A 16,327-nucleotide genomic window follows, 5' to 3' on the forward strand; every position below is an offset into this window, starting at 1 on the left:
CACCTACTCGCCCTTATTCAGGAGTCACACACAAGAGATCATAATCTACAGTGTTCTGCCTGAGGATTGAAATCTCTTGCTTGTATGGAGAGTGCCAGTAACTCCTGGCATTTCTCTTGCTTTTGTGTGTAGAGAGCTTTCATCACTGTTCCAAATGTCTGAGCCGGTCCACCTCCATTGCTCACTTGCTTTCTCTCACTCTTCATCGAGAGAAGGCTGGAAAATACCTACTCCCCACAGCCAATTGTGTCCATGGGAAGAGAAAATGATGAAAAGGGGGAAAATAGGATGAGAAAGAGGAGCAAATAATGGATTTGTGCCAGTTGGCTTTCTCTTATGATGCACAATTTGCCAATTTTAGCTATGTTTAGGTTGATTGTTACTGAAAAATCTTATATTTAGGATTGTAGGGTAGGTGGCTCTGTATCTAACCTGTGCTATACTTGTTTCAGAGTATAGCATAGGTTAGAGAAATCTAAAGCTCCCTCTAATCTACACCAACACATCTTAACCAAAACCTCAGATTTTACTGCCTGTTACAACAGTGACAGTGACATTTCCATTTCCTACATTAGCCACTCATCATCTCTGAGTGACAGTGCCCATTGAATGCCAATTTGTGTCGCATTGTAGATAGTTTTGTTCGATGGGCCCATACCTACTATGAAGTGAGTGACACTTATCTAAACTGTTTGGGTGTAGAATATTTAATAGTGGGCTGGAATTAAACCCCTGTTAAAGAGAAAGGATAGTGTGCTCATCTCATGACACCCCCAGCACCCGCCCAGTACATCTGCCTCCCTCTTGTCTTTCTCTCTTTCTTTCATTCTCTCTCCTTTTCTCTCTCTCTCTCTGTCTCTCTAGTTCTCTCTTTTTCTTTCACATACATACATATGTCAAAGTTTGGTGTTTGATGTGAATTTGTCAAATAAAGATATGGCTGATTTTTTTTGCAGAGTGATGTTTGCCTGTGCCTGTCCTGAAGTTGTGTGTGTGTTTTTTGGCGGTGTTAGCTTGCGTGCATTCGCACACTAACCCTATAGAACAATGATAAATATCCCTCTTGATCACTTGATTGATTACCTCTCTCAAAGGTCACGCGGGCTTGCAGTAATTTCCTTTTGCCCCAGGCTTCCTTTTCACTTTTACTCTCTCCACGACAGCTCGACGTGTTCAAGACACCCCCTTCTCTCTCTCTCTCTCTTGCAACCCATGGAAAACTACAAATAAATATTTTTTTTTTAAACTCCTACAGAAAGCAGAGGTTTAATTTGCTCAGGTCGCTCCCGCAAAACCCTGTAAGCTCCAGACTTGCTGCTTTTTAAAAAAAAGGTACGGAGAGGAACAGCCGGCTGCTTGCAAACCTGAACGCACTCGGCGTCTCCAGGGTCTCAAACGGCATGTTCTCCCTTGGACAGGATTTGGATTTGAACCGCTGGACAAGCTATTAATTTACCCCGACTACCCAAGGCCCTGAACCCAATTAATTTCTAATAATTACAGCCCAAGGGGCTGTACATATCTCTCTGCTACTTTCTACTTCTGCCACTTAATGCCACCGAGGTCGGCGTATAATAAGTGTATTTTTTAAAGTGTTATTAAGAACAGTGAGTTATGGCAATGGAGGGAAAACAGTTTCCATTTAGACTAATTGAGACTGTGCTGTAAGCTTCAACCCATCGGTCCAAGTGAGGGGAGTTGGTTAATCTCCATTCGCTGGCTTTTGGTCAGACACTAGTTTAATTTTTAAACAGCTCGCTTTAAATCAGCCCTTGAATAAACAGTATATAATTGCATTACAGTGATTAAATTAATCTACTGGTAGTTAAGGGAATCTTGATGTTTCTATTGTGCCGGTTCTCCTGGAATTCAATAGCATGATGTAAAGTTCAGTGAACAGGGACAATGGCAGAGAGTAACTGCGAATAACTCGTCCAACAAACACGTAATTGTTTGACAATATGTGGAAGCAAAGAAAAAACGAATGCTGCTAAAAAGGATTTCTATATTTTAATACACTATTTCTGTCGCGGCAAATGGACACTTTCGCTGCTGTTTTGGGCACGGCTGGTGTACACAGTTTGGGGAACCGAGTAGAAAGCTCATTCCATATTTGTAGGAATTTCATTCCAATGTAATTTGCATATAAACCAACAGCAGGCAACGAGCACAGGCCCAAATGGGGAGCCCTTCAAAGATAAGGAAAGGTACGGAGAAGAAGGGATCAAAAACTCGCTTACAAACTTCGCCAAAGCTTGTGAGGGTGATCTCGATAAAAAATATATATATTAAAAATTACAATATTGATATAATAACGAATACACCATATTAAGATCACAAGCGCGCCCCTCGACTTGCAAAATGAATCGTTCATTTCAAAAGGAAAGCGGGGTGACCTTAAAAACCGACCCACGTCGCCATTCATTGTAATAAAGAGTAATATTATAATTAGAATAGGCTGATGGTGAGCGATTGATCTTCAATAAACACCGTGCTTGGAGGTTCCTGTTATTGATATTCTACTACAGCATTATTGCTCTAATAATTCGATACATGAGATCAGTTACTGTATCTGCTGGGCAGATCTTGTCTGTCCAATGTTCTCTGTCCGACACGGTACAAGTACCAATTCATACCGGAACAAATTCTGATTTTTAGATCATTTTCCTGCAGGATCTTTTTAATATCCAAATATCCCACATCCTTCCAATTAGTTATTTAAAATGTTCTTATTTTTGAACGACCGTGTTGCGAGTCTGGATATAACCTCGCCATAAAATCTCTAATGATACCAATTTCAGACATTAATTATATGGAATATTCGTCCCACCGACAATTATTTTGTATGTAAAATCCCTCCAATAAACGAAAAAGAACTTGTGATTTCCGGTTGTATTTCTGGAATTGAAATGAAATATACCTGTTTTCATGTCCTTTTTTTTAATGTGAACCACTGAGAACAAATATTTGATTGTATTTCACAGCATTACCACAAGTAAAAAGTGAAGCTGTTCCAAATCCATGGAACTGACGTTGTAAGCTGGAATAGAAGATGGAAGACCAATGGAAAGCTGTGACGATATTTGTACATTTTATAGATTCATTAAAAAAATCAGAATTGAGATATTTTCTTTGGCGCTGTTTATCGCGCATTGCCCCGTTACTGTGTGTGTGTCGGTATTTGTACGGCAGTCTGTGCTTCTTTCCGGCTGTGATTCGAAGGATGCAAAAAGCTGTGACCAGAGATGTGTTCGAATCTCTATTTCAATGACTGGTTTCATGTATTGATATGGTGAAATTCAGTGTCCTTTTCACGGAAGGCGTGCTTCCATGGGACATTTCCTCCCGGTGTAACAGGCTCTTTCAGGCAGAGCTTTCAACCCACCTGGGCTGTCAGAACGAGAAAGTGCCCACATTGCAACAAGAGGGCACCTCCCGAAGCCTGACAGCGCCAGCACTGGCCTCTTGTGTTCTGTAGTCGCAATCTGCCTCAGGTATTTTGTATGCACGGGGAAAAAAAATAAAGAGCCGGTAATATCGCAATAAACCGTACCAGGCGGACAGCAAGCTGCGTTCGCGGTGTAAAAGAAACACAACGAAGATTGATTGAAGTGCTCGACTAACGAAATAGCAGAAATTTCACATTTCCAGAGTGAATCGCTGCAGAGCGGAAAGATTAATGTGCTGGGAACATGAACGTTTCAAGCTAATTGAAAGTTTCGATTTCTTTGTTTCAAAATATTTATCATATTATCAATATTATAAATATCAACCGTGGTCTGGGGCGTAACTCACAGACAGTTACATCCGAGCGGAATCGGATTACCTAATTCACCGGAAGAACATATTCAGGGAAACTTAAAAAAAAACTTTTTGAGGGAGTGGACAGAGGACGAGGGATCTTCCTCACACAGGGGTTGTGTTGTGTGTGTGTGTGTTTTGTGTGTGTGTGTGTGTTGTGTCTGTATGTTTAGACTGGGCACTGGCCGCAGGGCGCAGACCCCGTCCATTATTACCACTAATAAGATCCCTAATAAATCAAGGGAATGGCTAGAGATGGGATCTAGAGCCACACAAGAGATTGAAATGGTCATATTTATTTACTGTCTCTATTCAACATGTACACCATCTGAAGATTTTGACCAACCTTCTTCATTCTGGAAACAAATGCATGTGTGGACATTGCAGCACAATGTCGATATACTGACTTAGTGTTTCTATATCACGGTCATGAGCAGAGCAGGAGAAATGCACTGCAATCTCTTGGAGCTGATTGCAGTAACATGTGGTGGAAATGGCGAGATAGCCCACTGATTAAAAAATGAAATCTCCAGAACACACACACATAATAATATTACCTATTTAAGGACATTTCTTTCAACGTTTTAATTTATTTGAAGGGGAATTCCTAAATTGCCCTGATGTATGCAACATATCAGTATTACATATAGAATTCAGGATACATGTAAAGGACAGGTACTGCATTACAACCAGGCTGCTAAATTGAAAGTAGACACAATAGTTACATAACAGTAACACGAAGCCCAATTTGAACAGTCCTACTAGATCATATTTTATTAAGTCGGCCAATAGACTGAGCTGATACGCCTAATAATTGTATTATTATTAATATAATTGTTGCGGTTTGTCAACAGGACAGTCGCGGTCTGTGAACAATCCCCGGGATAAAGGCTGGAAAGCGCTGGTGCCGGAGGTTACAATCCACTTTTTTTTTTGACACATTCTGACACAATCTCGCTTAAAGTGATCAATTGCTCCAAACTTTTTGGCGGCGCGGCAGCAAGGCAGTGCGCATGTGCGAAGGTGTCTAAACTGACAATGCGGGAGAGATAGCGAGTCCGGATTGAGAAAGGGAGAGAGGGAGAGAGAGAGAGAGAGAGAGAGTGAAAGAGAGAGAGAGTGAAAGGGAGAGAGAAAGAGAAAGACATCCGAGAATCTGAGAATCCCCATCAGCGCCGGACACAGCCACCATGAGATCCAAAGGGAGGGCTCGCAAACTGGCCACAAGTAGGTGTAACATCCCGTTTCTCTGTCACTTTCCCTTCTCTGCCATTTTGTATGACTTTGTGTGTCTGATCTGTGCCGGGGTCCCATCCACAAACCTGCTTAAACCGATCGCTGCCTTTCAGTTCGTCCCAACGCTGAACACAAACTGCTCAATCTCATCCCGAGTCAACGACCGGAATGGGATTGGCAGCTCTCCCTCCCTCTCTCTCCTCTCTCTCTCCCCCTCTCCCCCTTTTGGCTTCACCACCAGCATCCGAGGGGCTGTTCGCTTCCAGGCAACCGGCTCTTGCGGGCGACGCTGGGGTGGGAGAAAACCAATGGTTAATGGTCGTATTCTTGCCACTGAAGTTTTTGCAAAGTTAAACGCCAGGCACGCACAGAGAGGGGGAGAGAGAGGAGATGGGAACTTTGAAAAGCTGGTTCCCTCTTGGTGTGCAGTACTGTATTTCTCTATTTGCAAACAGTGGGCGCTGTTGCCCAACTGCGAGGCACCTTCTCAAAGTTCAGGCAGTATCTGCAGCAACATTGGGGCTTGTAAAGTGAAAAGCAGGTGAATGTGTCAGGTTCAAAGCCGAGCAGAGTGAAGCAGCCTCCTGTCATCCAGGAGACTGGACGGTGAGGAGGTCCAGCTTTGGCCTGTGTGTGTGTGTGTGTGTGTGTTTATCCTCGGGTACTAAACCCATGTTTTACAACCGCCTCCCGTCACAATTCCGCCATGATATCGCGACCTGGCTGTCTGTCTTTCGCACGGTGACTGTTGCGTTATTGCTCGGTGAAGATTACATGGCTCGCATCAGTGTTCCAGCGGTTCGCGCCTGGACCTGATCCGAGCTCAAAATGTGCTCGCTCGTTTCAAGTAATTCTGTGAATGATATTTGCTTGTGTGGAGGGGGGGGGGGTTGTTTTACAAGAAGCAGGAAGAAAATGATTTTCTTAAAAAATAATTCTGTTTTCTTTTATAAGCGAAAAGAGAGGGATAAAATGTGTGATGTGGAGCTGAAAATTGGATAACGGGGTTGGAGTGGGAACTCAGAAGAGTTGATTGAGTGCGGGACCTCTCTGCGAGGCTTTCCCTTGCAAATCCCTAAACTCTCCAATTTCCCAACAGCTTCACATTTAGACTTTACACCAATACAACTGGGTAGCTTGTGTTTCTGGCACGGTTAGGGACACGCTGCTTGTGCCATCGCTATCTTTTTTTCGGGGCGGGGGATGGGGTGGGGGGGTCTCTATTATTTGGTGAACATGAAAGTTGTAAACATACTGAAAGTGCGGTGCGAGAGTCCCGCGACCTGAGGGAGGTGGCCGTTTAAATACATATATTTTAAAAACCCACCCGAATGGCTTTGAACGCTTAGGGTTTGGTCTAATTATTGCACGGACTCGCTGCCGTCTGATTTGCGAGAAAAAAAAAGCCACAAGAGTTTGTCTTTTCCACCTACTGACCTACTAAAGGGCAGCGATTCCACTTCACAGTATACTCATCACCAGAACGCAGCATTCGGAATGGCCCGCATTAATAATTTATTACCTCCTGTTCTACAGAATTTCACGCTGCCAGTGATTTAATAAAGACTTTTGTTTATGATACTTTAAGTGCTGTGAAAGAACGAGGCTCCGTTCCTGCAGAGCGTTTTCCCTCTCAGCCCGCGTCTTTCTGTTCCAAGAGTTTGCTCTTCAAGCTCCTCACACAGCTGTCCCCCCAACCAGCTATTCAGAAAGACCTTTCTCGTTTTCGTTTCTATCATTGCGTTTGTTGCCTGCAGTTGCTGATCATCATATTTAATGCACCGTTATCATTTTACGTGTTCACTTTCTTTTGCGGACACGGAGTGAGAATCAATCTTCCATGTCACCCTGACACCAGGTCATTAAAATATACAAGTTTATTTCCAAATGTTATTTCTAATAATGATGGGTGAGTTCTTAAACATATCAAGCGAGGTGACAGGATGTTTGGGGTCTCCCACTGTGCGGACAGACTTCACACATAAACACACACACAAAACCTTTGCCGAAGAGCATTTAAATTAATAAATACACCATCGTGTCTCAGCCGGCGACATTGAGTGATTGTATAGTAACTTCACAAGGTGTATGAAATATGCAGAAATAATTTATGGCCTTATTATCGGTTCGAGACAACACTATGTGGGATTTTTGCTGTCAGTACCAGAAGGGACTAAAACGTGAATTCAAAATCACTGTGTCACTCCCACTTTTCTAATGTTGCAATATCAATTTCCAGTCTTTTAAATTATTTCGAATTTGGATTATTTTAAGCTTGATATTCGGTGTGTGTCTTATTGCAACAAATGTCAACATCCAGTTTTAAAAAGATTTCATCAATCTAATCACAATGAGGTGATTGCAAAACTTCCCAACGGCGTCATGTGTTTTAAATAAATATTTTAAGAGTTTTTGTTATGTGCCTACAGGGGAGCTCAGGGAAAGGGATTAGACCAGCGTTGAACATGTTCTAATGTAAGAGTGTAAAATCAAACAGCAGCGGGTATCGTCTTAAACATGGAGGCTGGAGAGAAAACTTCTACCGCTTTAGATCAGATTTTTTGAATCCTACTTGCTCTTGTGACACGAAGTATTTTTTTAAAACCAGTATAAAGATAGCGGGGCGTGAGCTGTGATGCGGCACGGTTGAACATAATTATTGGCGAAATAAATGTAGTTTTAAAATACATTTGAGTGTGGCTGTTAACGCATCATAAAATGTTGGAAAAGTGAGACAGTGGCTGACTTCAATACCTGGCTTTACATATATTAAAAGTCCCAGGGAGATCCGCACACAGTGCTCGGGTTCCTTTACACTATCGGACTTAATCTGTTCTGAACTCAGCATCAGACAAGTACAAGTCTGTTATGCGTTTCATTCTGTGGCTTTTTCCCCTCCCGTCTTTGAATGCTATCAGATGGCAGCTAATTTTGATGTTATTTGTTGATAGATCGCATTGTCACAGGCCTGAAGTTCAATTATGTCTCCGCTCTCTTTCGTTTATCTTTCACCCAAAGTTTTCGGCACAGGATGTGTGACTGTTGCATAACGACTGTGGCTTAGGAGTAGGGCTGAAATGTCTTTTCAACCAACACAATTTGTTTTTAACGGGGCGTTAAAAGTGTTTCCGAACCAGCTTCTCGGTTTCATTATAACATATGTGTAAGCGCAATAGTAGGTCAGTGAGAGCAACCAGTGAGCAGACTGGGGAGAGTCATTGTGAAACTTAAAAAGGCAAACCTTCAGATTCAAGTCTCTGGATCGCATGAAACTGTTGAAACTTTGTTCACTTTTGGCGTCTTCCAGTTGGTTTCACTGTGTTTACTGTGAACTGTTAGACACATGGGCCGTCTGCAACTTTTAGTTTAATATCTGTGCATTTCAAAATCTTTAGGTCGCAGTTAACACAGAGCCGCTGCCGTCTGGCCCGCACACAAGTGCCCATCTCTAGTTAGCTTTCTCTTTATCTGCATAACTTCTAAATCTGTGGATTACAGGGTTATAATGTTCCCACTTCAATGCGAAGTTGGCCATGAAGTTTAGCTTTTGTTTAACCTAAAAAGTGATCTCCAAGTTGTTCAGACTTTCTTTAACCCACCGGGTTTGAGAAATTGGCTTTTTGAAGGCGAATATGTGTGCTTGTATTCGGGAAAAAAAAGTGTTGCCCCTTGCTCTCTCGGCCTGGTGTGTTTGTGTGTCGCACTATCTGTTTCTCTCGCTCTCTTTCTCTTTTCTGACTCTCTCTTATAACTGTTTCCCTATGTTTGTATCTCATTATCTGTTTCTCTCGCTCTCTCTCTCTCTCTGGCTGTTGAGTGTTAGGTCACTTTCAGTCATTGGGCTCCAGGCGATGAGTTGATTTCAAATTCAACTTTACACCTTATTTTCCCACACAGAGAGCGCGGTTACTTTCCCACTTCACCTTTTCTTCGCAGTCGGCACATGGAGTTTACCATTACTGTATTAACATCTGCACCGTCTGACGAAGGAAAATGTGTTGCAAATATCAATGTTAGGCATCGCATTATCACCCAGAGCCGTGAAATAAAATAAAGAAAACAAATGAGCCTCAAAACACAATGCAATATTACTGAAATCCTTCGTTTTTATGACTAGAATTTTAAAAAAAGCTTTCATTATTGTACTCGAAGAATTAGGAGTGATGGAGATTAGGGGAAGTGATAAAGGAACCAACAGATGTAAAAGCGAGTGTTTAAAATAATTTAACCCTGTATCGTGGTGAATGGAGTATGAGCGGAGATACATTTTGGGAAAACCTTTAAAGCTGATTCTGCCCGTGTTCTTTGATCGGGTTTGTTGAGTTGTGCTGGCTGCTGCGGAAGAGACCTTTTTGCGATCTCTGTGTGTTTTCTTGGAAAGTGGGGCCGAGGCGGATCTCTTCCCCGACTAATCACTAACTAAAGGGAGAGGTGGACTCATAGACAAAAATCATCAAGAATAAGTTATTAATAGGATGTCACCCTCTGAGCTCCAATTCAAATAGCCGGCCCAACTGCAATCGGGAGGTCACTGAATCACATCACTCAGGACCCGGCCCAATAAACCGACCGCTAACACATTTCATCATCCCGTTCAGAGAATTTAAGTTTTAAAGAGCGAGTAAGTTAGAACTTTTGGGACCTTCCCCCGCCGAGGGTGATTATTGATTCCGATTAAGTCACAGGGAAAGGGAAGGGTTTGAATTCCTTGTCCACTGCTATTCCCCTTGAGACCAACCTTGGCGTGACGCCAGTCCTGTACAATGTCAACACTGAATATTCCAATCCCCAGACTACTTTTAACTGCTTTCTAAATAAATAAACTCATTGTGTGTCTGTGTTTAAAATTATTTCACCTCCTTTTATAAGCTTCAGCTTCTCATTATGGTGGCCTCAAAGGCAGGGGAGCCCTCGCAGTCATACACCGCGGCGGCGGGCGTATTGTGCAGCTGTACACCTTCAGGCAAGGGCCGGGGAACATGCACACAACATGGACCCTTCTGAGCGCAGCCTCGTGATATGATAACCAATCATATAATTTGCGACCTGGAAACTAAAACAAGTGAGTTCAGTGTAAATCACCGCGGCGAGCGAGGCCATGTGGCCTTTCGGAAGACAGTTGCCCCACAGACACTCTGCTCCACGTGGCTGTGGAGGCGCAGGTTGCTGCCGTACACGGGGCAATAATAAACCGGCCTTTACATCATTAGGAACACCCTCCGCCACCAAAACCAACGATGGGAGCACAATTAAAGCCTAAACTAACAAGCCTCCATTGAATTAGAAGTTTGCAAAGTCATACAGCCGCCGTGGCCTCGGCCATCACATGTGCGCTTGATGTGGAAGGTGTGGGGAACCAGGTTTGGTGGCGAGTTTTTCCCACACAATAATAGTCTCTATTCTCTTAATGTTATCCGGAGGGAGTCGAGGACCTCAAACAGCAATCATACTTTCTGCAACTCATTCCCAGCCTTGTCATGGCAATGGAAGCACTTTAGTAAATGTAGTTTGCTAAAGATCAAAACAGTAACAATGTAGGTTATTCCAATTATTAAGGACAATTTATTCAGCAGTTTCTGGATCGAACCGCTTCAGTCCGGCATAGCAGCGATTAAAGTTAATGTAAATGAGTAGTAATTTGTTTTTCTTGCAATATAATTCTCATAGTTAAAAGGGGACAGGGCAAAAGTAGCACAGAGACCTTAAAGGGGATGGTGAAAAAATCCTATTATCCGTTTGTCCTCCTCAAAGAAACACTGACGATGGTAAAATAAATGGATCAATACCTTAGCAGTGTGTCCATTACCTGGCGTGTTTATTTTCAATATGCATCTACTGTTACATTATCCAGAGTATGTGCAAGAGGCCGCAGAGTTTCAACAGGGCGGAGTGTTGATTTTTCTACTTTTTATTTCAACTGGAAGGCTGAAGAAAAGAAACGTTTCTTAAAAAGCAGGGATGAAGTGAGAGACTGTAGTCAGAAGTTGAGATCTGCGCAGGCTTTGATGCTTATTCCCTCCTTTTGTTGTTTTGTACAATAAGAACTCGGAGATGTTGGCTCTTTGTATATGTTTGCAGCCACTGAAACATCAGGCATATCCATGGACTGTACACACGTCTCTTGTAGGGAGATCCCTAGATGGTTCATCCTATATACACATTTTTAGCCAGTCCAAACGAATTCATTTAGTACTAGTATGTTCAGCCTTGTTATCCAGGGTAAGTACTAATGCAGTTAACGCTATTATATACATAGCCAATGTTTGGATCTTCAGTCCTGTTAGAAAGATCATACCATTATATTATATACATACAGCTACTGTCTTTTATTCGTTCATGGGTTATTGGCGTCACTGGCAAGGCCAGCATTTATTACCCATCCCTAATTGCCCTTGACAAGGTGGTGGTGAGCTGCCTTCTTGAACCACTGCAGTCCGTGCAGTGAAGGTACTCCCACAGTGCTGTTAGGGAGGGAGTTCCAGGATTTTGACTCAGCGACGATGAAGAAACAGCGATATATTTCCAAGTCAGGATGGTGTGTGACTTGGAGGGGAACTTGGAGGTGGTGGTGTTCCCATGCGCCTGCTGCTCTTGTCCTTCGAGGTGGTAGAGGTCGCGGGTTTGGGAGGGAGCGAAGCAGGGTCTATTTGAGGCTGAAGTGGCTCCAAGCTTGGTGATGGAAGTTTGGAACCAAGTTAACTCTATATAGTAGACTCAGTAATCTGATACTAGAGGCTATTGAATTGCATGGTTATATGGAGTTTAGTGGAAAGAATCTGGCTCCTAGTGACAAGTTTACCATTAGTTTCATTAGTTAGGCAGACGGAGTGTGCATAATGGAACCTGAAGGGTAGCCTTGTCACTAGAGGCCAGATTCTTTCCAATAGGCTCCATATAAGAATGCAATCCAATGTGCAACAAGGGGTTGTTCCCAGCCAGACAAACAGTGGGAAACTTGTAATTACTCTGTATTGGTAAGGTGTGCAATTTTAACAGGTTAAACACCATCAGTACCCTTGCACATACTCTGGAATCTCTAATCTTTGGCTCTGCCCACCTACACTAAAGTTGTGCTGTTAGGTGAGTGGGGTATATCCCTGTGGGGAGAAAACATGCACTCTGTAGTGGACAAACAGAAGTTGTACATGTGTGGATTTCTCAGTAGTTTGGTTTGGAGTCTTTTAGGCATGGTGAGGGGTTTCTGTGAGTGTCAGACACCCAGCTGACAAAAATAAATTGGAACAGTCAGTCTTGTAATAAACAGGGAGCTTTTTAACATGCTAGACTGACCATATTTTCTAAACCAAATCTGTGGAGAAACAGGGAGCACAGCAAAGCAGCCTGGATGCGTTTCAAGAAAACCGGCATGACGACTTTGTTGTTTCTGCTAGTGGAATACGCACAGAGACAAGAGACAACGCATTTTCACTTTACACCGAATCTCGAATTTTGCGTGTGTTCTGGCAATAGTGCTGTACCATCTATACAAAAAAACATAGAAACATAGAAGATAGGAGCAGGAGTAGGCTATTCGGCCCCTCGAGCCTGCTCCGCCATTCAATGAGATCATGGCTGATCATCCAAATTCAGTACCCTGTCCCTGCCTTCTCTCCATATCCCTTGATCCCTTTAGCCTTAAGAAATATATCCAACTCTTTCTTGAATATATTTAATGAACTGGCCTCCACCGCCCTCTGTGGCAGAGAATACCACAGGTTCACCACTCTCTGGGTGAAGAAATTCCTCCTCATTTCAGTCCTAAATGGCTTACCTCTTATCCTTAGACTATGACCCCTGGTTCTGGACTCCCCGGCCATCAGAAACATCCTTCCTGCATCTAGTCTGTCCAGGCCTGACAGAATTTTATAGGTTTCGATGAGATCCCCTCTCAATCTTCTAAACTCCAGTGAGTATAAGCCCAATCAACACAATCTCTCCTCATACGTCATTCCTGCCATCCCAGGTATCAGCCTGGTGAATCTTCGCTGCACTCCTTCCATGGCAAGAACGTCCTTCCTCAGGTAAGGCAACCAAAACTGCACACAATACTCATGGTGCGGTCTCACCAAGGCCCTGTACAACTGTAGCAAGACATCCTTGTTCCTGTACTCGAACCCTCTTGCTACGAAGGCCAACATACCATTTGCCTTCTTAACCGCCTGCTGTACCTGCATGCTTACCTTCAGCGACTGGTGCACAAGAACACCCAGGTCTCTTTGTACTTCCCCTTCTCCCAATCTATTGCCATTCAAATAATAATTTGCCTTCCTGTTTTTGCCACCAAAGTGGATAACCTCACATTTATCCACATTATAGTGCATTTGCCATGTTTCTGCCCAATCACCCAACCTGTCCAAATCGTACTGGAGTTTCACGACATCCTCCTCACAGCATACCCTCCCACCCAGCTTTGTGTCGTCTGCAAATTTGGAGATATTACATCCAATTCCCTCGTTCAGATCATTAATATATATTGTGAACAGCTGGGGTCCTAGGACCGATCCTTGCGGTACCCCACTAGTCACTGCCTGCCACTCGGAAAAAGACCCGTTTATTCCAACTCTTTGCTTTCTGTCCACTAACCAGTTCTCTATCCAAGTCAATACCTTGCCCCCAATCCCATGTGCCTTAATTTTGCACGCTAATCTCTTATGCGGGACCTTATTGAAAGCCTTCTGAAAGTCCAAATACACCACATCCACTGGTTCTCCCTTATCTATTTTACCAGTCACATCCTCAAAAAATTCCAGTAGATTAGTCAAGCATGATTTACCTTTTGTAAATCCATGTTGACTTCGTCTGATCCTGTCACTGCTTTCCAAGTGCTCTGCTATTACATCTTTTATAATGGACTCTAGCATTTTCCCCACTACCGATGTCAGGCTTTTTCTCTACCACCTTTTTTGAATAGTGGGGTAACATTAGCTACCCTCCAATCCATGGGTACTGTTCCAGAGTCTATCGAGTACTGGAAGAGAACCAGCAATGCATCTACTATTTCTAGTGCCACTTCCTTAAGTACCCTGGGATGTAGATTATCAGGCCCTGGGGATTTATCGGCCTTCAGTCCCATCAATTTTCCTAACACCATTTCCCTACAAATACTGATTTCTTTCAGTTCCACCCTTTCATCAGACCCTATGTTCCCCGGCATCTCTGGGAGGTTATTTGTGTCCTCCTTTGTGAAGACAGAACCAAAATATGTATTTAATTGGTCTGCCATTTCTTTGTTCCCCATTATAAATTCCCCTGATTCTGACTGCAAGGGACCTACGCTTGACTTCACCAATCTTTTTCTCTTCACATATCTATAAAAGCTTTTACAGTCAGTTTTTATGTTCCCTGTAAGCTTACTCTCATATTCTATTTTCCCTTTCTTAATTAATCCCTTTGTCCTCCTTTGTTGAATCCTAAACTGCTCCCAATCCTCAGGATTATTGCTTTTTCTGGCCAATTTATATGTCCTCTCCTTGGATCATCCCTGAATACCCTAACTTTTAATTTCTCAATTTTAAATCCGTTCCAAACAGACCAAGATTTTTTCCATATAAGGTGTGAAACACCCTCTATTTCAGAAACCTCTTTCCAGTGGGAGAATTTAGAGCTTGCCTTATTCAGTAAAAAAAATGCACTGTACTAACCTGAGGTAAAGTAAATCCACTCACCCACCAGCTCTCACTGCGCCCTCGGTGCATTTTAAAGATTCCACCCTCCAGCCAGTCACCATTGGCCGAAACATGGGGTCAGGTGACTCAATCCCCCAGAGTGCAGTGCGGCCCGAGCTATCGATGGGGCCTTTTCTCTGCCACGCTGCATTGTGGGAAGGCGGGGCTGCCATCGTTGCCTCCATTCGACTGGCTCCTGGAATCCATTCCTGAGCTCAAACCAGCAGGAAAGGGCAATTAAAAAAACAAAGACTCTACATGGGGACAAGTTTTCTGAACCCGGGACTCTTCCAGGGACATTGTTTGCCCAGGGACACAATATCTAATCTGGGGACTGTCCCCGGAAAACGGGGTTATATGGTCAGCCTATAATATGCGCACTAAGTACAACCGCAGTATCTTGTATACAAAATCAATATCCAAAGATCAGTCCTTGCAGTCACTTGCATTTAACATTTAGGGGCAAGAGTGAGGTGCGGTGCACATGTGGAGTCTGACCTAAGACCATTGATATATGACTGGACACCAGCTTTGTCTAATTTCTGAAGCATAACTACTCTTCAAATATATTCAATAATGCATTGATTGGACCATAAACTGCTCTGTGTTTGTCACTACAGATTTATAGCACAAAAGTTATCTAATATATACAACTTGTTCCACTGCTAAAAATATGGTTTAGCATCAGACTATAGTGAGCCAGATGCTTGCACTTACAGTGTCGTGTCTACAAGTGACAATGCAGAGAAGAGACAGCCAGCACTATTCATGCAACAGTCAGATAGCCAGTAATAGAAGTCTTAAGAATGTACAATCTGGTGGAATGTATGGGGAGATTTCCATTCTCTCAGACTGATGGCACAGAAGTGTAACAGGCACTGGGAGACTGGGACATCTGCTTTGATTCGATATACAGGGGTAGATGGATCTGTGTCAATTTGTGCTGAGAACAATACTCTGGCAGGTCTTTTAAAGTCGTCGCACCAAAACTTCATTTAAATATTAAAATGGGTTTAAATCAAGCTTAGCTCAATTTTGTGTCGCTCAAGATGGGATTGGGATAGGGTGCTTACTTTTTCCTATTTGGAGAGGGCCTAAGTGGAGCTCTATGAGTGACAGAGCTCCTAAAAGCTCCAAGGCTTTTCAACTCTTTCTAAATTTTCCCCTTTTACTATAAGCGTTTTGTACTAGCTTCTGTTATAAACTCTATGTACCCAAAGTGCCACCCTGGTTAAAGAAAACAGCCATTATAATATGATAGCAAAATACTGCGGATGCTGGAAATCCGTAGAAGGGTTTCGACCCGAAACGTTGACTCTGTTTTTCTCTCTCCATGGATGTTGCTGAGTTTTTCCAGCATTATAATATGAACTCTCTCTCACAGTCGTTATCAGTGTAAACTTCATGAATAATAGTATTTGCATGTAGTCATGGCCTGATCTATGCCTAGACCCAAATGCTACAGTTTCTTCCAAGCCACAACTCAGTCTTGAATTATTGAAACCCTGGAAATATAGAAGATAATATTTTTATTGCAAACTTCATACAGGTTTGTGAGGAAAGAGATAGGAATGGTTGGATATTCGAGCATAATTTCTGGTGCTTCAGTTAGATTTACTTTATTC

At 42.9% G+C, this 16,327-nt stretch overlaps 1 protein-coding gene across 4 annotated transcripts in view; it reads left to right on the forward strand.

Moving 5' to 3' along the window:
• Nucleotides 1–4,828: 4,828 nt before the first annotated feature.
• mecom (MDS1 and EVI1 complex locus) overlaps nucleotides 4,829–16,327 on the forward strand; it is a 753,387-nt gene continuing 741,888 nt past the window's right edge. For all 4 annotated transcript variants that reach the window (XM_085989970.1, XM_085989971.1, XM_085989972.1 and 1 more), the window contains exon 1: nucleotides 4,829–5,028. In XM_085989970.1, the coding sequence (XP_085846096.1) occupies nucleotides 4,992–5,028 (37 nt within the window). In that variant the 5' untranslated portion in view covers nucleotides 4,829–4,991. The remainder of the gene's footprint in view (nucleotides 5,029–16,327) is intronic.

The sequence above is a fragment of the Somniosus microcephalus genome, chromosome 6 (assembly GCF_052327205.1).
Source record: "Somniosus microcephalus isolate GS21.2 chromosome 6, FLI_Smic_1.0, whole genome shotgun sequence".
Classification (NCBI taxonomy): domain Eukaryota; kingdom Metazoa; phylum Chordata; class Chondrichthyes; order Squaliformes; family Somniosidae; genus Somniosus; species Somniosus microcephalus.